This window comes from Nannobrachium achirus (genome assembly GCF_963921795.1).
Source record: "Nannobrachium achirus genome assembly, chromosome: 9".
Classification (NCBI taxonomy): Eukaryota; Metazoa; Chordata; class Actinopteri; order Myctophiformes; family Myctophidae; genus Nannobrachium; species Nannobrachium achirus.
This window is the reverse complement of record NC_137818.1, coordinates 50,852,170-50,874,979: the sequence shown is the minus strand read 5'-3', so window position 1 is coordinate 50,874,979 and position 22,810 is coordinate 50,852,170. Positions and strand designations below refer to the sequence as shown.

General features: G+C 41.3%; 1 protein-coding gene across 1 annotated transcript; it reads left to right on the top strand.

Moving 5' to 3' along the window:
* Window positions 1-5,518: 5,518 nt before the first annotated feature.
* On the top strand, window positions 5,519-21,575 carry LOC308290953 (intelectin-like; the record flags this gene model as incomplete). The annotated part of the gene is made up of 7 exons (XM_080732868.1): window positions 5,519-5,656; window positions 6,119-6,251; window positions 16,877-16,936; window positions 17,383-17,630; window positions 20,237-20,369; window positions 21,104-21,207; window positions 21,423-21,575. The coding sequence occupies 7 exons, from the start codon at window positions 5,519-5,521 to the stop codon at window positions 21,573-21,575; spliced, it is 969 nt and encodes a 322-aa protein (XP_080588994.1).
* Window positions 21,576-22,810: the final 1,235 nt, after the last annotated feature.

Sequence of the window (22,810 nt, the reverse complement as noted above, 5' to 3'; positions counted from 1 at the left end):
ATATGGAATTCATAATTATTTCTATTTTATTTACGATCTTTTATTTGATTAATTGCTGAATGCTATCACAAATTACCTTTAATAAATTATATTCCTGCATTTGAAGTAAAGGTCTAATTTGTGGGCCCAAAATGGAGTATCTCCATTGTTTATCTGCTTTTGGAATAGTAAAACATTATGTGTTGTGTAGCCTATATTTGAATGGTTAACACTAGCCAACCTTTATATTTAACCACATGAAACTTATAGTGTCCCTATTCTACAAGCTCACAATAGAGAGCTATAGACAAATAGAACTGACAAATTAACAAGAATTGTGTGCAGCAATTCCATTAACTATCAATAGTAAAATATATCATTTAAGCACCTGCCTCAAAGTGCTAAATTGATATTACTAGCCCTTACCCGTTCAAAGATATGAGCTCCAAAATGATGTGCAGTGTGTGGGTTATGGGATGTGCACTGTGCACACAGTATATGAGGGATGGACAGTAACTTTAACTGGTGCTTGCATGATGTAGGAGCATCAATGTAAGAAACCCGTTTCGTTTAATGGCTACAGAGATACTGTTCCCCCCCCCCCCTAGCCCGCCCGCCCACCCGCCTGCACACACACACCCGCCTGCCTGCACACACACACACACACACACACACACACACACACACACACACACACACACACACACACACACACACACACACACAGAGAGAGCTGGTTAAACATGTTGCCTCTTGCTAGATGCAGAATAGATTAGCCTCAAGCTAGATGCAGAATAGATAGTAGATACACCATAAAAATGCTAATATACAGCATACGATTTGTGAAAGTGACAAAAGGGCTTCACAGTTATGTTAGGTGTGTTCATATGCTAATGGTGATGCGATTTCAGATCAATTGCTCCAGCCACATGTGCACTGTGCACACAGTATATGAGGGATGGAAAGTAACTTTAACTGGTGCTTGCATGCTAATATGTAGGAGCATCAATGTAAGAAATACCCGTTCCATTTAACGGCTACAGAGATACTGTGTACCGATCTGCATGATTTTTGGACAACATCTGTAACAGGGCCAGAACCCCCCCACCCCCCCCCAACCTCCCCCCCGCCCGCCCGCCCGCCTGCACCCCGCCCCCCCCCCCCCCCCCCCCCCCCCCGTGTGTGTGTGTGTGTGTGTGTGTGTGTGTGTGGGGGGGGGGGGGGGGGGGGGGGGGGGGGTTTGTGTGTGATTGTGCATGGCCTGAACAACAGCGCCCCTCCCTTAACATGTGTGGTCACAAAAGGTACTGTAGGCTAAATAGATATAGATACACCATAAAAATGCTAATATACAGCATACGATTTGTGAAAGTGACAAACGGGCTTCACAGTTATGTCAGGTGTGTTCATATGCTGATGGTGATGCGATTTAGATCAATTGCTCCAGCCACTGAGGAGAAACGCTGAGACAGACAGACAGACAGACACTCACTCACTCAGACATTCGCAAAATTATAGTATAGATATGGTGTGTTTCTCCTGTCATTGCAGAATTGCAATTACATACATAGCATCACAAATAATGTAAAATGTGTTTAAACATTCATGCAGTCATGTAATTATGAGAAAAGTAAACAGGCTATCTTTTATGCACAAGGAAACCTGGCCTTGGATCAAAGCATACATTTTATTAATCCATTCTGACAATAATGACTATCTAATTTATGACAACCTTCCTTGGACACTTCTCCAAGTGGTGTTGGAGTTCTGTGTTTAAGGCAAATCAACGACTTGATTGGTTAGGTTATTGATCGTTTCCTGGGAAAATGTACTCTCAAAACAGTCTTCTGGAAGAGCTTCCCTCTGATTAAACGAAAAAAGAGATGGATAAAGAGTAAACCCTGGTTTACCAATGGCCCAAAGAAATCCTCAATTAAAACAAATCTAATCCATCACTATTAAACTCTGTATAATATTTCACCCAAAAGTTCTAAGAATCTGCTAATAATATCCGTTCAGCCTGGAACATCATCAATCAACTTCTAAATAGAAAGAAGGCAACCTCTACACTCCCTTCACATTTTGTGAGTGAAAGTAAGGTTTTGAAGGATTCATATGACATCTTATCTCATGTGGTTTTAATGTTTTTATTTCTGTTAGGTAGGTGCTTCACTGTCGAGCCAAAAGTCCACTTGATTACTTGCCTGATCACGATTCAAGGTTCACGATTAACAATTTCAAGATTTAACACAAATGTATTTTCCACAGAAATGACAGAATTCTTTTTTTCTCTTAACACTCCCTCACCCCAAGCTATTAATCTCATATTATGTACTACATCTTCATAATATGTATTTAACTATATTGCAAAAGTAGCACACTTTTCATGTCAAAGTACTGCAGTGTGGTGCTGCGGCCTCCGCCTGGGCATCGGTGGGGCTGCGCAGCTGGTGCCCGGGTGGGGCCTGCAGTGCCGGTGAGGCTGGGAGACTGGTGCTACGCACGCACAGGTCCTGGACCTGGAGAGAGCAGGAGTGGACCTGGTGGTGAGACGTAGGAGGAGCCTGGCCAGGAGCCAACCCACAGAGCCTAGTCCTTCCCCGCACCAGACTGGTTTACCTCTCAGTCGCGGCAGAGTATTTCTGGAGCAGCGGACGGTGTGGCCCTGTCTTTAGTAGGACTGATCATGGGTAGCTACTGGGACCTAAGTCGGGACTTAATCAACCCCGGCTGGGTCACCTGAACGAGGGGTATGATGTTGCGTGACCCGAAACCCTGATGACTTCAGGCTATATCACTAATGATAGGTCGCATCCATGTGATGTTTTATTTTGTTCTTACTTGCGCAAGCAGAGCGAGCAAGTACTGTAATCGTCTGAGTATATATGTATGTATGTCGCTGTCTCCTCTTGTTGAAGACTGTATGTGTATACTGTAATCTGGGTATGTATGCATGTATGTATGTATGTATGTATGTGTCTCCTCTTGTTGAAGACCGAATTCAGTTCCTTTAAAAACAGAAATGATTTTTTTTTATATGTTTTCTTGTTGTAATCTTGTTGCTTTATCAGCTTTATGACAGGACTTAATAGACGAGGAAGAAAAACAAAACACAATCTCTCCAGTGTTGAAGATCAAGTTGAATTTCTAGTTTTGGTAGTCATGCCGTCATTGTACTGTAGGTTGATGAAGCATTCCTGATGTATTAACTCTTTGCCTTCCTGGGAAAATATCTCTCAGTTTTATATATTCTTTATCTCTCCATGAACATCAACTTCACAAGCTACGTTCATGATTTTAGGCATTTTCTTCAAAACTGACTAATTGTGCAAACTTTGAAAGCCAATTTTAGTCAATCAGGCTGGAATCAGATGTTTCTCTACGATTTTAAACTGTCGGTCCGGCATGATTAAAATTAACCGGACAACTGATACAAATAATGGTCATAGATAGGCCTATTTGCATGTATTTCGATCGAAAGGCCAAATCTCATTTGAACAAAATATTAAGAGTATGAAAGCCATTTAAAATGTTTATAGGCCTACTATTGGAATGTAATATAGCCATACCTGCTCCCAAATGATTAATTATCATTCCAGTGAGCAGCTCAAAAGTAGGTCATTTCAATTACGCTGTCACTCCAGCAAGTCAGCCTGGTCTGACTCTGAACTGAGCTGATGCTCAAAAATAAAAATAAAACAATTCACAGGAGGCAAGCAGTGATCAAGCAGTGTAGTTTCAAATGCACTACATTGAAGGTGCTTTTTTAGACTGAAAAAATAAGAAGACACGTGTGACATGTGTGATCTGGGCAGCTTGCCCCAGATAATGTGCCAAGCTCAATAGGGAACAACGGTATATGGGACCGACCGACTTCAAACTTGGCGCGCATATAGACAAGAACTAAAGGAAGTGTCTCCGTTTGGATATGCGCTTGTCCAGAATCACCGATCTGAAAGATATGTCGATAGATGGGCATAAACGGATATCCGTTTGTCCAGGACCACTGATCCAACCAATATGCCCATATGCCCTTAGGCAATAGGCATGCCATTTTTTGTATACAGGGATCTCCGTATATGGGCATAAAAGGGACACAGGCAGAAACACAGATACAGAGATCTCCACATAAGGGAACAATAAGGGACACAGGTAGACAGGTACAATAGGTACTCTGACAAGCCCTGTCACTATGACTTTAGACACATATTATATCTATGGAGCCATTTTAGAGACTTTCAGTTTCAATTCTTATTTTTTCACTTCAACAGTTTTTTGGTAAATTATCTAAGCTTTTGGGGTCTCCCAAACCTTAAATGTCCTTATTATTTAACACCAGATGATACATGAAATTATGAATATTAGCTTACATACAACTCTCTGTATTGCTTTGTGGTTACTTACTGGTTAGGGTCAGTACATTTTCCATATACCAGGCAGTGGTGCAGCCTCTGTAGAAGGCCTGTGGGCTCTTGTGGTCACACAAACTGTCTTCAGTCACCTGAGATTATAATGATATGATCATGTCACGTACATCATGCAAAACCACAATCCTAATCAGGGGAGCCCATCTCCTGCACTTCCTCTACACTTCAGCATTCCATTTTATCTTCTTCCTCATTCACAAAGATTAAGATGTTCATTAAGACTATAAAAGCTCAGCAAGCACTGCATGATGCGCAGTCCTGCCTGTCTAATTGAATAAGGTAAGTTCATTTTCACCTGCTGTCTGTCTTAATTGAATCACATAACTCTGACAGCTTGTTTGTTGAGCAAAGTGATGGCTACATTAGATGTAATATATGCTAAAATAGAATTAATTCAACTTTTATAGACAGAATATTTCTATTTAATCCAAGGTTGGAAGCAAAGTGTTAGATCTATGAGCTAATGTCTTTCTTTCCTCCTCAGTCGCTATGATCTTTTGGAGTTTCCTGTTCATCGCCTGCATGGCCGTGCACCATGTGTCAGGTACTGTCAGCAACTCCTGTAAGCCAAAGCAAGCAAAGCCAGGCAAGTTTTAGTAGCACAGTTCAAAAACAGCAATTCAAAGTACTTTACGCAAAACATTAAGCATTGAGACATTGATAGAGAGTATTACCGTACATATTATTAGAGAGAGAGAGAGAGAGAGAGAGAGAGAGAGAGATAGAGAGAGAGAGAGAGAGAGAGAGAGAGAGAGAGAGAGAGATACTGTCTGTCTCTCTGTCTGTCTCAATAGTAACAATTTGATTTTCCCTGTGCAGGAGTGAACCCTATGGCCCAAACCTGTAAACAACTGAAAGAGGGACTGAATGTGAATGAAGGTGAAGAGATTCATTCAGGACACAGCAGCTTCACGGCTGCCTTTCTATTTGGTGTTTTTTTTTTCTTCCTACGGTACTTTGTGTTGACTTTTATTTGCCTCATGTTTGTTCATTTTCTACCCTTCAGATGGCATTTACAGCCTCAGGACTGCTGATGGTGAGGAATACCAGACTTTCTGTGACATGACAACTGCAGGTGGAGGCTGGACGTAGCGAGTGTCCATGAGAACAACATGAATGGTAAATGTACAGTGGGTGACCGCTGGACCTCACAGCAAGGCAACAATGCCAACCTGCCAGGCGGTGATGGCAACTGGGCCAACAGAAACACTTTCGGAACAGCAGCAGGAGCTACCTCTGATGATTTCAAGGTACAGGGACGGTTGCTTTTTGACTGATCCTCAATGATCTCAGTATTACTGCCTGTATGTGCAGTTGAAAGAAGAGAATGGGAGCATTGCTTTAACTTGACCTCTATGTCTAGTGTAACTCCCATGTTTCCATCTTACTCATGAAGACACACACAGACCTATGCAAGCCAGTCTCTAAATGTTTCACTCAACTAGAGACTGGTGGCAGTCAAACAGCTTTCTTTGCTAAAACTGGGTGAATGAAAACAAATATGGGTAATATTAAAAAAAGAACCTATCCAACCTATTCTTAGGGATGGTCCTTCATATTAGGATTGTAATAATGATTTGTTTCCAAACAGTGGGCGTATGATTCTTAGCCACCATTCTCACTCAACTACATTGACATAGTATAGTATAGGCTATAGTATAATATTTCATCCATTTCGCGTATTTGTTCACCCAATTATATTTCTTTGACAGAATCCTGGCTACTATGATATCAAGGCAGGGGACGTAGCAGTGTGGCACGTTCCCAACATCACTCCAGTGAGCAAATGGAAGACCACCGCTATCCTACGATACCACACCATCAAACAGTTCTTGAAAGGGTATGGTGGGAACCTCTTCAACCTTTTCCAAGTAAGATCAACTGAATGTCACGTTACAACTACATCAGCATGTACTGTAGCTGTATCACAATGACATCTTACTGCTTCAAAACCTTGTTTTATAACTATTGATTGTAATATTAAGATAAGACATTTTATCCTTTGGCACGGTCAGTATTTATGTTTTACATCAAAACTAGTTATGCTAAAACAGTGTATGACTCTTTATCTGATTATTTTTCTACCCCCCATTTCTTCCCATTCTTAAGCGGTACCCAGTAAAATATGCTGCAGGGACTTGCAAAACAAACAATGGACCATCCATCCCTATTAAATACGACCATGGGAACGATGCCACCGTAAGAAACCTCTATGGGCCCCATGCAAAAAGTAAGTTTTGTCTTATATGTAGGACTTAGTATGGTAAGTGAATGACTGCAGACAAAGAGGGAGATACAAGCTGTAGTGTAGCCACAAATGATGAAAAGAAAAATAGCTATTAAAATGTAATATCCATCTGTAGAATAGGTGCTGTTATATCAAGTATTCCACCTGGTTATATCTCACATCAAGAACAATACTACTGCTACTATTACTACTACCATTACCACTATTACTATTACGAATACAAACACATCATGTGTGATATATCATTCTATGCATACTTTTGCATTGGCTATACGTATAAAACAGTACGATAATATTAATACAAAGTTGTATTTATTTATTGTGCTCTCCTTCAGGTCAGTATACACCAGGCTACATCTCCTTCAGAGCTATCAATACTGAACGTGCTGCCTTGGCCTTGTGCTCTGGAACCAAGCCTACTGGCTGCCATATTGAACATGTGAGTACTCTACTGTAGCTAAGGAAGGGACGGGAGGTTCATGAGGTGCTCAGACACCCTCTAGTTTTTGTACTCTTCTTTTACTGTTACATACAGTATAACTCAGTGGTGTGTGTGTGTGTGTGTGTGTGTGTGTGTGTGTGTGTGTGTGTGTGTGTGTGTGTGTGTGTGTGTGTGTGTGTGTGTGTGTGTGTGTGTGTTGCATATTTCTACATGTTGATAGTTTTGCATTGGTGGAGGAGGATTCTTCCCAGAGGGAGCTCCTAAACAGTGCGGTGACTTCAGTTCCTTCGACTGGAATGGCTACGGGACCGGCAAAGGTTGGAGTGCAACCAAGAAAATGACTGAGGCCGCCGTGCTGATCTTCTATCGCTGAGGTTCCTTCATGTTCCTCCAACCACTGACCTGTGGCTTTAGTTTAAACTAACACAAGCTATGTTACTTGCTGGTTAGCCTACTGGTCTGTTTACTTTCTGCGACTGATTACTGTTCTCTCAAAACAAAAACTGAAACAAATAGAAAGATTTTATGAATTATGATATAGGTTTGTCAATTGTTTCAATTTATTTTGAATACTGTAATCATATGGAATTCATAATTATTTCTATTTTATTTACAATCTTTTATGTGATTAATTGCTGAATGCTATCACAAATTACCTTTAATAAATTCTATTCCTGCATTTGAAGTAAAGGTCTAATTTGTGGGCCCAAAATGGAATATCTCCATTATTTATCTGCTTTTGGAATAATAAAAAATGATGTGTTGTGTAGCCTATATTTGAATGGTTAACACAAGCCAACCTTTATATTTAACCACATGAAACTTATAGTGTCCCTATTCTACAAGCTCACAATAGAGGCTGTAGATACTGAACTGACAAATTAACAAAAATGGTGTAAATATATAATTTAAGCACCTGCCTCAAAGTGCTAAATTGATCTTATATGCTGTGATTCTCCTGTCATTGCAGAATTGCATATACTGTACGTACATAGCATCACGAATAATGTAACATTTGTTTAAACATTCATGCAGTCATGTAATTATGAGAAAAGTAAACAGGCTATCTTTTATGCACAAGGAAACCTGGCCTTGGATCAAAGCATACATTTATTTAATCGATTCTGACAATTGAGTATCTAATTTATGACAACCTTTGATTGATTGATTGAAGGCTTTATTAGAAGTTTGCATAGGAAAATGTACAGATTCATGACGGTACAGTTCACTGGTACAAGGTCTACTAAAAGGAGATCCATGAAAAGACTAAGCTTATTTCAACAGGAAACCATTAAAGTATCTCATATAACATTGAATGACAGACAAATAGAACACAGTACTATGCAGTAGATATGTAAAGAAAAAAAGAAAACAGTAGGTCTATACAATCAGTAAGTACAGTATATACAATATATACAAGGAAGGGGCAGGTAACAGTAAGTCTAAACAATCAGTATGTACAGTATATACAAGGAAGGGGCAGGGAGGGTAGGGTTGGGCTAGGTTTTTACCAGTTGTGAACGGCTGCTGCCTGTAAGTGGTTTTTTAGGGCAATTTTAAAGGATGCTAGTGATCCACACTCCTTTATGGCCTTCGGTAAGGCATTCCACATTTTTGTGGTGTAGCAGAAGAACGAGTTCCAACCTTCCTTGGACACTTCCCCAAGTAGTGTTGGAGTTCTGTGTTTAAGGCAAATCAACGCCTTGATTGGTTAGGTTATTGATTGAAATGTACTCTATAAAAAAACAATATTCTGTAAAGAGCTTCCCTCTGATTAAACGAAAAAAGAGATGGATAAAGAGTACAGTAAACCCTGATTTACCAATGGCCTAAATAAATCCTCAATTAAAACAAATCCATCACTATTAAACTCTGTATAATATTTCACCCAAAAGTTCTAAGAATCCAATAATATCCGTTCAACCTGGAACATCATCAATCAACTTCTAAATAGAAAGAAGGCAACCTCTACACTCCCTTCACATTTTGTGAGTGAAAGTAAGGTTTTGAAGGATTCGTATCTCATGTGGTTTTAATGTTTTTATTTTTGTTAGGTAGGTGCTTCACTGTCGAGCCAAAAGTCCACTGCCTGATCACGATTCAAGGTTCATGATGAACGATTTCACGATTTTTTATCACAAAATTATTATATAGATTTTTTTTTGTATTATTATTCTCTTAACACTCCCTCCCCCCAAGCTACTAATCTCATATATGAACTACATTTTCATAACATTTATTTAACTACGGTACATTGCAAAAGTAGCACACTTTTCATGTCAAAGTACTACAGTGTGATGCTGCGGACTCCGCCTGGGCATCGGTGGGGCTGCGCAGCTGGTGCCCGGGTGGGGCCTGCAGTGCCGGTGAGGCTGGGAGACTGGTGCAACGCACACACAGGTCCTGGACCTGGTGAGAGCAGGAGTGGACCTGGAGGTTAGACGTAGGAGGAGCCTAGCCAGGAGCCAACCCACAGAGCCTAGTCCTTCCCCGCACCAGACTGGTTTACCTCCCAGTCACGGCAGAGTATTTCTGGAGCAGCGGACGGTGTGGCCCTGTCTTTAGTAGGACTGATCATGGGTAGCTACTGGGACCTAAGTCGGGGACTTAATCAACCCCGGCTGGGTCACCTGAACGAGGGGTATGATGTTGCGTGACCCGAAACCCTGATGACTTCAGGCTACATCACTAATGATACGTCGCATCCATGTGATGTTCTATTTTGTTCTAGTTATTACTTGCGCAAGCAGAGCGTGCAAGTACTGTAATCGGCTGAGTATGTATGTATGTATGTATGTATGTATGTATGTATGTATGTATGGATGTATGTATGTATGTATGTATGTATGGTAGGTACGGTATGTACAGTATGTACAGTATGTATGTACGGTATGTATGTATGTATGTCTGTGCGTGTCTCCTCTTGTTGAAGACCGTAGCGGCGTAGCCGCGTAGCCCAATCAGGGACCAGCATCTCTTGCAACATCATCATTAACAGCCAATGTGTGACCAGCATTCCCGGTGATGCCACTGGTGATGTCAGCAGAGTTTGGTATATAAGAGCATTCCTGGTAATGTCTTCATTAACACAGCCAATGATCGCAGCAGGGCACACCTCATGGCGAGCTCTGCTGGCTCACAAGTAGGCCATGTATGGCGCAAATTGGCACCTCGACAGAGTGCAGTTCTAGTTCTATTTATAATGACTCATAGGAATAGACTACATGACAACCAGGAATAGTCTGTTGACCACCGGAGAGACAGTTGACAGCCGGAATGTAGACGGCATCTGGGAGCAGTATGGGTTAGCGCCCCAGCCTGTGTCTTCCGTGAGGAAGAAGCCCAACAAACCCACGGTGAGGGCTTTAGGAGGGCCATGCTAATAGAAAAGTTCAAAGACTCTTATTCCCTTAATTCAAAGAAATAAGATATGAGAGAAATCAGAGTATGTAATTGGAATTTGCTGTATTATGAGAGAGACAGGCAAGGAACAGTACAAACATACATCCAATCTGTATCACGGTTGGAGCTCTCTCTGACAAAATGGTAGTCAGAGATTGTATATAAGAGAATACAGTACAGACTCATTGATTCGTTCCCATATCATAACAAGAATACAGAGACACGTAGAGTGTTGGTAACTTTCCACTTGCCAGAACTTACAGTACAACCAAAACCTATACTGTTAGTTCAGACAGTAGTTCACATAATATAGCCTAATACATAAATCATATAATATGTAATAATTCATATGTAATAATTCATATCTAACAATCAATATGAATTGATAAAAGGATGATATTAACCATAACAAAATACCTAACACATGCAGGCCCAAAACGGTGGGTTCTTGAGCCACGGTTCTTGGGCTACGGTGGTGCTGCAGGCTCCGCATGAGCATCGGTCTGGCTGAACTGCCGGTGCTCATGGAGCCTGCAGTGCCGCTGCGGCTCAAAAATCCACTACTCCTGATTCTGTTATGTCTGGTACTGGGAGATTGGTGCTACGCTAACATCGCCCACCAGGCTTTCTGGGGGAAAGCCTGGTGTTCGTTCACAACTTGCCCCTTGGTTTCCGCCTAAAGCGCGGAAACCACTAGAAGAAAGGGCGTCGCTTTGATTTGTTTCCCCCCATTTGTTTCCCCAATCCCTATTAAAATGCTGGAGTAGCCTAGTGTAGTCTTGCCAGTCGCTACCAGTTGGACTAAAAGATGCATATACCAAACGATTTTTTCAAAAGCAATACTACTCTGCATCAAGGAGTTTATTAGGTAGGCCATAAAAGTATGTCCTTGAGCGCAGGGGAATTATTTTGGGTTAAAACTGAATCCGGTTGGATAGTTCCGGCAAATTGTAGTCCTTTGAGTACTACAACATGACGTGTTGTGGTTTACGCTCCAGACCAGTTACAACCCCGAAAAGTGAAGTGATCCCAGGCTAGTGCTACGCACAGGTACTGGAACTGGTGAGAGCAACCTGAATGGGGTGAAGCACGAGTGCATCAGTGGTGGCGGAGGATATTTCCCAGAGGCAGCTCCTAAACAGTGCGGGGAATTCAGTTCCTTTATGTTGTTTTTTATATGGAAATGTAGATTCTTGTTGCTTTATCATGAGCATGTGAGTATTGCATAGTATGTCTGTCAAGCCCAGACAAGCAGGATTTCTAGAGGCATGACCGGCCAAACCAAATATTCACCTTGATGTTATTTGTTTTTTCATTCTTCTTACTCCTGCCTTTAATATAGCTACTGTCAAACCTGTTTATAACTTAATTATATATCTGTGTCAGTTTCATCCTCGTTCCCTCGATACAGAATGACAATGGAAGCGAGGAGGAAGTACATTTAGGCACGTTTATTTGTATAGCACATTTCAACAAGGCAAATCAGTGTGCTTTACACAAAACATTAAGAAAAAGAAACGCAGCAAGAAAAACAAAGTTAAAAACCTATATCTCCTTAACAGGAAAGACCTATTCAGGACACAGTGGAAAACACAATATAAAAGGACAAGTACTAAAGTAGTAATAAAAAACAAAGGATGGAAACATTAAACAAAAAAAAAGAAGAAGAGAAAAAAAAAAGAATAGTAGGCCTACAATTAATCACAGTGCAGAGGAAGAGTTTAAATGTCTCAATAAAAGGAAGCTGCAAACAACGGATGTTCAAGCACTAAGAGTTGCAGGACTGGGAGTGTGTTACAGATATGTGGGAATTCACTGAACCAGTGTTGTAAAAAGTACTCACATTTTATACTTAAGTAAAAGTATCAATACTGCAATGTAGAAATACTGAGTTATACAAGTAAAAGTCCAGAATTCAAAATGTACTTGAGTAAAAGTATGAAAGTACATCAAAATGTACTTAAAGTATTAAAAGTAAAAGTACAAAATGTTTGAAAATAGCAGATCTATAAGCTTGATGTGACACATTGTGAGCTTGTAGATCGGCTATTTTCAAATAGCCTAGGTATAAAATAGGGCTAAAGTGGTTTATTGTATGTTTTATAATATAATCATTTATATTTGCAAAGTAACTAGTAACTAAAGTTTTCAAAAATTGTAGTGGAGTAAAAGAACAATATTTGGATCCGAGATGTAGTGGAGTAGAAGTAGCAGGCCTGTCCCAGATTACCTGAGTGGTCTGCATGGTTCATGATATTGCACAAGAAGAAATGTAGGCTATGCTTAACAAAGTTATGTCACAGTTTGACAGGACTTAATAGACGAGGAAGATTTTCTTCCTCGTCTATAAAACACAATCTCTCCAGTGTTTTTGTCTATGAAGATCAAGTTGAATTTCTAGTTTTGGTAGTCATGCTGTCATTGTACTGTAGGTTGATAAAGCATTCCCTGATGTATTAACTCTTTGCCTTCCTGGGGAAATATCTCTCAGTTTTATATATTCTTTATCTCTCCATGAACATCAACTTCAATATCTAGTTAAAATATAGTTTGGGCAGCACTGTCACTTAATTCCTAGCATCCATATATAAATATATTAAAAGGCCGGAATGAGGATCAGCATCTCTAAGTCTGAGGCCATGGTTCTCAGCAGGGAACCGATGGATTGTGCAGTCCAAGTAGGGAATGAGACGTTACCCCAGGTGAAGGAGTTTAAGTATCTCGGGGTCTTGTTCACAAGTGAGAGAAAGGGGAAGACGGAGAAGGAGATCAGCCGGAGAATCGGAGCAGCAGGAGCGGTTTTGCAGTCGCTTAATCACACTGTTGTGAAGAAAAAAGAGTTGAGCCGTAAGGCAAAGCTCTCTGTCTTTCGAGCAATCTTCGTTCCCACTCTCACCTATGGTCATGAAGTGTGGGTCATGACCGAAAGTATAAGGTCTCGGGTACAAGCGGCCGAAATGAGTTTTCTCAGAAGGGTGGCTGGTATCTCCCTTAGAGATAGGGTGAGAAGTTCAATCACCCGCGAGAGACTTGGAGTAGAACCGCTGCTCCTTAACTTGGAAAGGAGTCAGCTTAGGTGGTTCGGGCATCTAGTACGGATGCCCCCCGAACGCCTTCCTAGGAAGGTCCTCGATGCAAGTCCCACTGGGAGGAGACCCCGTGGCAGACCTAAGACCAGATGGAAGGATTATATCTCCAGACTGGCCTGGGAACGCCTTGGTATACTCCCAGAGGGAGTGGAGGAAGTTGCGCAGGATAAGGAAATCTGGAAGTCTCAGTTGGAGCTGTTACCCCCGCGACCCGATTCCGGATAAGCGGTTGAAGATGGATGGATGGATGGAAATTCAGAATACTAACTAGCGCTCAGACACCCTTTTTGTTTTTTACCTGTCTGATAACTCTGAAGGAGATGTAGCCTGGTTTTAACTCATCTGAAGGAGAGCACAATAAATAAATACAACTTTGTATTAATTAGTAATTAACTAGAAGCAGTGCTCTTCTAAGCACAGGTCTCTGCCAGGTCAGGTAGGTTGTTGTGGCCTCCTGGTGGCGCTATAATAGGCCAATGTGAAAAGGGTGCCATGTCTTCTTTGCAAAAAGGGTGGTATTTGTTCCTCAACCTAGTGGAATGTGAATGCATAATATCTCACAAATCACAAGCTACGTTCATGATTTTAGGCATTTTCTTCAAAACGGACTAATTGTGCAAACTTTGAAAGCCAATTTTAGTCAATCAGGATGGAATCAGATGTTTCTCTAGGATTTTAAACTGTCGGTCCCAACGTCCGGCATGATTAAAATTAACCGGACAACTGATACAAATAATGGTCATAGATATTTGCATGTATTTCATTTGAACAAAATATTAAGAGTATGAAAGCCATTTAAAATGTTTATAGGCCTACTATTTTGGGGTCTCCCAAACCTCTAGTAAAAATGTCCTTATTATTTAACACCAGATGATACAGTATATGAAATTATGAATATTAGCTTACATACAACCCTCTGCATTGTTTTGTGGTTACACTGCCTCTGTAGAAGGCCTGTGGGTGCTTGGTACCATACAAACCGTCTTCAGTCACCTGTAGGGTGACCAGATCCAAACTGGTTATTCGAGGGACAGAAGTATTGTTTGTGTGGGACAATGTGGGACGGGCAGGCAGGGTGGTTAATAGCAACTTAGGCTACTCAAGTTATTAAATGCTTAGAGGTCATTTGATACTGCCTATCGTTTTGTTAGTAACCTGCTGTAGCCCAGGGGATATTTCTCACGTTATTTTAACAGGCTTAAAGCATCCAAGCATTATTAGGAGGATACCCAATCCTATAATTTATTCGTGAGAGAGCAATGCTGTACGTGTCTAGCTCTAGCTTGCTCACCTATGAACACCTGTGCATTGATTATTACTGGAGCCTGCCACTCTCAATGTGGGACAGGGTCTCAATTTCTGGGACGCCTGAAAAGTCATGGAAATGTGGGACTGTCCCACGCAAAGGGGGACATCTGGTCACCCTAGTCACCTGAGATTATATATGATCATGTCACTTGTACATTATGCAAAACCACAATCCTAAGCGGGGGAGCCCATCTCCTGCACTTCTAGTACAGGCAATCTAAGAAAAAACATGGGCCAACCTTGAACAAATTGCAACACAAACTCTTTCAACTTTTTTTGTTTCATAAATATGTTAGTAATAACATATCAAAAGTCCTAAGAAATCCAAGTGGTGGAACATAGTGAAGTGGTGGAACATAAGTTGGGCTCTGATGAAAAGTGACTTTTCATCAGTTTTGTGGGCGTTTTCTGGGGCCAAGGAATGTTTTTTGTGCAAAACAAATGCTTGCAATGGATTCAGCATCATGACAAACCCCTAGGTAGACCCCTCACATCCTACTTAAAGCAGATTTTTTTTCTGGGTATTTTCCTCCTGTATAGAAAGTCGATGGGAGCCCAACTTATGTTCCACCACTTCACTATGTTCCACCACTTGGATTTCTTAGGACTTTTGATATGTTATTACTAACATATTTATGAAACCAAAAAAGTTGAAAGAGTTTGTGTTGCAATTTGTTCAAGGTTCAACCCTAGAATGCCTGTACTATTCCTCTACACTTCAGCATTCCATGATGCTGATGCTCAAAAATCCTATTAAACCACAATCCTAAGTGGGGGAGCCCTATAAAAGCTCAGCAAGCGCTGTATGCTGCAGTCCTGCCTGTCCAATTCAATAAGGTAAGTTCATTTTCACCTGCTGTCTGTCTTAATTGAATCACATAAATGGTTGTTGATTATCCACTCTGACAGCTTGTTTGTTGAGCAGTGTGTGATGTAGAGGTCTTCACGGGTCCAATTTGAACTACCCGAACCCAAAAGGACCCGGGGGAAATGGACCCGGACCCATATGGCCCCGTCTATCATTTGGAATTTGAGAACCGTTACCCGATCAGCCCCGAGACGTGATGGATCCGATCCGAACGGCCCCGCCTGTTATTAGAAAAATTGGATCCGATACCCGAGCAGAACGAGAGATCCGAGACCCGAACCTGTCGCCCCGAAATGAAAGAATGCCAACGTTATTATATTAAGAGTTGTATCAGACATATTTCTTACCTAACGTCGCCACGGTGCTGCTGTTGCTGTCATCGGCGCTGTGCCTCTCGCTCTCGCCAAAAGATGATCTTTTCCCAGACCAGTAAGTCAATGCGGACAGTTTGTAAATACAAATAAATCCATGTTTTTATTCCTTCTTCTTTGTCTAGCCAATGCTAATGCTATCGTTTTCTGTCGCATGTGTTGTTCATTATATCTTTCTGCTTTGAGTGTCCATTTTGCTCTGCAGAGCATGACAACACGCAATGACAACTCCATTGTAAACCGTTAACCAAAACGTTACGTTAATATCTTTGATAATAATAACAATCCAACTGATACAGTCAGTGTTGTTGTGACTGAGTGAGTTCTACTTCTCAGTTCTCACAACCAATGCAACAGATTACATGCTGCATCTTTAGTGCCATCGTGTGGCGTTATCTATTTGGTGCAGTTGTTGCGTTCACTTTCACTTCAATCTCGGCCTGCCTCGGCTCCACTCGGGTAACAGGAGATACCCGGGGAACCGGGGCAGACGGCCCCGGCCCCGGCCCGCCCCGCGGTAAAAGCTCGAAAACGGCCCCGTTACCCGGCTCGGTTCGGTTCGGATCGCGGGTAATTTCGGATCTCGGGCAGGTCCGAAGACCTCTAGTGTGATGGCTAAATTAGATGTAATATATGTTAAAATAGAATTAATTCAACTTTTATAGATAGAACATTTCTATTTAATCTAAGGTTGGAAGCAAAGTGTTAGGCCTATGAGCTAATGTCTTTCTTTCCTCCTCAGTCGCTATGATCTTTTGGAGTTTCCTGTTCATCGCCTGCATGGCCGTGCACCATGTGTCAGGTACTGTCAGCAACTCCTGTAAGCCAAAGCAAGCAAAGCAAGGCAAGTTTTAGTAGCACAGTTAAAAAACAGCAATTCAAAGTACTTTATGCCAAAACATTAAGCATTGAGACATTGATAGAGAGAGAGTATTACCGTATTATTAGAGAGAGAGAGAGAGAGAGAGAGAGAGAGAGAGAGAGAGAGAGAGAGAGAGATACTGTCTGTCTGTCTGTCTGTCTGTCTGTCTGTCTCAATAGTAACAATTTGATTTTCCCTGTGCAGGAGTGATCCCTATGGCCCAAACCTGTAAGCAACTGAAAGAGGGACTGAATGTGAATGAAGGTGAAGAGATTCATTCAGGTTACAGCAGCTTCACGGCTGCCTTTCTATTTGGTGTTTTTTTTTTCTTCCTACTTTGTGTTGACTTTTATTTGTCTCATGTTTGTTCCTTTTCTACCCTTCAGATGGCATTTACAGCCTCAGGACAGCTGATGGTGAGGAATACCAGACTTTCTGTGACATGACAACTGCAGGTGGAGGCTGGACGTTGGTAGCGAGTGTCCATGAGAACAACATGAATGGTAAATGTACAGTGGGTGACCGCTGGACCTCACAGCAAGGCAACAACGCAAACCTGCCAGGCGGTGATGGCAACTGGGCCAACAGAAACGCTTTCGGAACAGCAGCAGGAGCTACCTCTGATGATTTCAAGGTACAGTAGGTCGCTTTTTGACTGTTCAGGTCTTTTCGCGGGGCACTTTTGCCGTGGAGGAGAGTGTTTTCACCTAACCTATCTGTCCGTTTCACCGCCGTTGAAGAGCCATTTCGCCCACGCTGTCCATGGTTCCATATTACCCCTTTGTCATTTACATATTATATTGACTGTGACAGTGGTGTCCAGTGGCGTCAGTTCAGAAAAAAGCTAAGGTATGGCAACATGTTGCCATACCTTATCAACAGGCATGATTCATTTATTTTGAGAAGTACATCTTTTTTTCCCCCGTTTCTACGGTTTCTTGGGCTGGATATGGCAGCCTGGAACAGTTGTTCAAGTGCAGCTAAACTTGGCATGTTAGTAATGTTAGAGCTATTGGAATCAGGTGCCTCTCTCTCTCTCTCTCTCTCTCTCTCTCTCTCTCTCTCTCCCCCCCCCCCCCCCCCCCCTCTCTCTCCCCCCCCCCTCTCTCTCTCTGCGTCTTCTGTGTGAGGGATGCATTTATTTTACCAAGCGCATGTCATCTCTGGTCGAATCCCCGCACCAATTGACGAATATTAGGCAGAAATTGTGAAAATAGCTGATCTACACGCTCACCCAGTTAAAATATGCACGCTCACCCCAGTTAAAATATGCACTGCACCTGCATAGGGCATATAACCATGCAACCATGCGCTTCACACTGCATATTTATGGCTAATAAATTAAATAGCCGATCTACATGCTCACATTGCAAGGTGTTGTGAGCATGTAGATCTGCTATTTTCACAATAGAACCATGTTATACAAAATGTATGCCTCACCCTTAGTGCTTGTCAGGGTGGGGGGGGGGGTCCCCAGTTAAAATATGCATTGCACTTGCATAGGCATAACTGTGAGATAAGAGCCATGCAAATGCTTCACATTCTTCCGTATGAAATGCATATGATTCCCATATGGTAGGTTATGTATCAATTAATTAAGTATTTGGACGCACCTGATTCCAATAACTATCTGTATTGATGTGATTACTATGGAGCGCATCATAGCCGTGTTATGGTCACCGTTTGACAGGTAACACCTGTCACAATCAATATAATATTTAAATGACAAAGGGATAATATGCAAACATGGACAGTCTGACAGCAGAATTTAGCGTAGACATGAGATTAGAGCTTTGGAATCATCAGGTGCGTCCAAATAATAATTAATTAATTGATACGTGCACTGCGCAAATAGGTCATGAGTCATGATGTCCCGATATACATCATAGCATTTGATTTTGAATATTATCATAGGCCTACTGCTGCTATGCTTTATGGTAAAGAAGGTTTGTAAAATATAGATAGGATATGCAGCAAAATTGTTCTGGAGGGAGGCGCGCAACCCTGCAAGCATAAACTTTCTGTGTCTGGTTCTGGTCAATCTGTTGCGCTCTCCTCTGCTCTGAGCCAAATTATGTCTGTCTGTCTGTCTGTCTGTCTGTCTACCTTTCTGTCTGTCTATGTGGCACTGGAGTGTGACACTCCACTTAACATTTTAAACCAGGCAAAATGGATTTTGGATTGGGATTGATTGAGGTTTGAGCGAAGAAGCGCCGACACTAAATAAACCGTGACTGACAGGGACAGTAGGACTACAGGTGGGTAAAACGGCATTCATTAGCTTTTATCAAACTGCGAGCCCAGCATGTGTTCTGTCTTTGCTGCCTGTATCAACGCGAGTGAATGCGCTCTGCAGAGGAGTCAATTGGGTATGGCAAGCTATGGCAGCTGCCATACCTTGGCTACAGGGGGACATAATAAAATGTACTTTTCATTGTGCCTGTTGCTAAGGTATGGCAACATGACTGATACCAGTCATGTTGCCATACCTTAGCTTTTTCTGAACTGACGCCACTGGCGCTCTGAGCTGCCCAGTCTGTGCTCTGCATGCACCTCAAAGAGAGGACGCATCAGAGAGAAATAACATCGTGCTTTAGGAGGACCGGACTGTGGACTTTTTGCCCTGTGCAAAGCCCTAAATGATTCCAATAGTTTTAACTTATATTCTGTATTAATGTGATTTCTATGGAGTGGCATTGCATAGGATAGCCGTCACCGTTGTTTGACAGGTAACACCACTGGCAAGCAAACATGGACAGTCTGAGGGTAGGCAAAATGGCTCTTCAACAGGGTGAATCGACCAGACAGGCCTGGTGAAAAGGCTCTCCTCCACGGTGAAAAAGCCACGCGAAAAGACCAAATGCGTGTAGGCGAATATGTTATAGGCGAAAGTGCTGGTGACCTCTTACTCATGAAGACACACACAGACCTATGCAAGCCAGTCTCTAAATGTTTCACTCAACTAGAGACTGGTGGCAGTCAAACAGCTTTCTTTGCTAAAACTGGGTGAATGAAAACAAATATGGGTAATATTAAAAAAAGAACCTATCCAACCTATTCTTAGGGATGGTCCTTCATATTAGGATTGTAATAATGATTTGTTTCCAAACAGTGGGCGTATGATTCTTAGCCACCATTCTCACTGCTATAGCAACTACATTGACATAGTATAGTATGGGCTATAGTATAATATTTCATCCATTTCGCGTATTTGTTCACCCAATTATATTTCTTTGACAGAATCCTGGCTACTATGATATCAAGGCAGGGGACGTAGCAGTGTGGCACGTTCCCAACATCACTCCAGTGAGCAAATGGAAGACCACCGCTATCCTACGATACCACACCATCAAACAGTTCTTGAAAGGGTATGGTGGGAACCTCTTCAACCTTTTCCAAGTAAGATCAACTGAATGTCACGTTACAACTACATCAGCATGTACTGTAGCTGTATCACAATGACATCTTACTGCTTCAAAACCTTGTTTTATAACTATTGATTGTAATATTAAGATAAGACATTTTATCCTTTGGCACGGTCAGTATTTATGTTTTACATCAAAACTAGTTATGCTAAAACAGTGTATGACTCTTTATCTGATTATTTTTCTACCCCCCATTTCTTCCCATTTTTAAGCGGTACCCAGTAAAATATGCTGCAGGGACTTGCAAAACAAACAATGGACCATCCATCCCTATTAAATACGACCATGGGAACGATGCCACCGTAAGAAACCTCTATGGGCCCAGTGCAAAAAGTAAGTTTTGTCTTATATAGGACTTAGTATGGTAAGTGAATGACTGCAGACAAAGAGGGAGATACAAGCTGTAGCCACAAATGATGAAGAAAAGAAAAATAGCTATTAAAATGTAATAGCCATCTGTAGAATAGGTGCTGTTATATCAAGTATTCCACCTGGTTATATCTCACATCAAGAACAATACTACTGCTACTATTACTACTACCATTACCACTATTACTATTACGAATACAAACACATCATGTGTGATATATCATTCTATGCATACTTTTGCATTGGCTATACGTATAAAACAGTACGATAATATTAATACAAAGTTGTATTTATTTATTGTGCTCTCCTTCAGGTCAGTATACACCAGGCTACATCTCCTTCAGAGCTATCAATACTGAACGTGCTGCCTTGGCCTTGTGCTCTGGAACCAAGCCTACTGGCTGCCATATTGAACATGTGAGTGCTCTCTAGCTAAGGAAGGGACGGGAGGTTCATGAGGTGCCCAGACACCCTCTAGTTTTTGTACTCTTCTTTTACTGTTACATACAGTAAACTCAGTGGTGTGTGTGTGTGTGTGTGTGTGTGTGTGTGTGTGTGTGTGTGTGTGTGTGTGTGTGTGCGTGTGCGCGCGCGTGTGTGTGTGTGTGTTGCATATTTCTACATGTTGATAGTTTTGCATTGGTGGAGGAGGATTCTTCCCACAGGGAGCTCCTAAACAGTGCGGTGACTTCAGTGCCTTCGACTGGGATGGCTACGGGACCGGCAAAGGTTGGAGTGCATCCAAGCAAATTACTGAGGCCGCCGTGCTGATCTTCTATCGCTGAGGTTCCTTCATGTTCCTCCAACCACTGACCTGTGGCTTTAGTTTAAACTAACACAAGCTATGTTACTTGCTGGTTAGCCTACTGGTCTGTTTACTTTCTGCCACTGATTACTGTTCTCTCAAAACTAAAACTGAAACAAATAGAAAGATTTTATGAATTATGATATAGGTTTGTCAATTGTTTCAATTTATTTTGAATACTGTAATCATATGGAATTCATAATTATTTCTATTTTATTTACGATCTTTTATGTGATTAATTGCTGAATGCTATCACAAATTACCTTTAATAAATTCTATTCCTGCATTTGAAGTAAAGGTCTAATTTGTGGGTCCAAAATGGAGTATCTCCATTATTTCTCTGCTTGTGGAATAGTAAAAGGTTATGTGTTGTGTAGCCTATATTTGAATGGTTAACACTAGCCAACCTTTATATTTAACCACATGAAACCTAGAGTGTCCCTATTCTACAAGCTCACAATAGAGGCTGTAGATTGGCTATTTCAGGTGAAGAGAGTTAAGTTTAACTATAAAATCTGTAACTAAGTTAGGCTTACGGAACTGAACGTTATTTCTAGTTTTAAGAACTGAACTGACAAATTAACGAAGATGGTGTGCAGCAATTCCAATAACTAGTGATCAAAAGTAAAACATAATAGGCCTACTGTAAGCACTTGCCTCAAAGTGCTAAGTTGATCTTATGCTGTGTTTCTCCTGTTGCAGTATTGCATAGTGTATGTACATGGCATCAAAAATAATGTAACACTTGTTTAAACTTTCATGCAGTCATGTAAATATCAGAAAAGTAAACAGTCTATATTTTCTGCACAAGGAAACCTGTCCTTGGATCAAGGCATACATTTATTTAATCGATTTTAACAATTCAGTATCTATGACAACCTTCCTTGGACACTTCCCCAAGTAGTGTGTGTTGCAGTTCTGCTTTTAAGGCAAATCAAGCCTTGATTGGTTAGGTTATTGAAAAAGAGATGGATAAATAGTACAGTAAATCCTGGTTTACCAATGGCTTAAAGAAATCCTCAATTAAAAAAAAAGTGATATAAAAATATCGTCACGGTCTGGCCAAAACCTCTTAGCTCCATTTTTTAGGTTTTAGATTTTTTGGCATAAATCAGGGCTATTGAACAACCTGAGTCCCAGCTGAGTGTTGGTTAAAATAATATTGAACCAATGGAAAGAAGTAAAAAGTGCTTGGGACAAAACCTTCTAACTCCA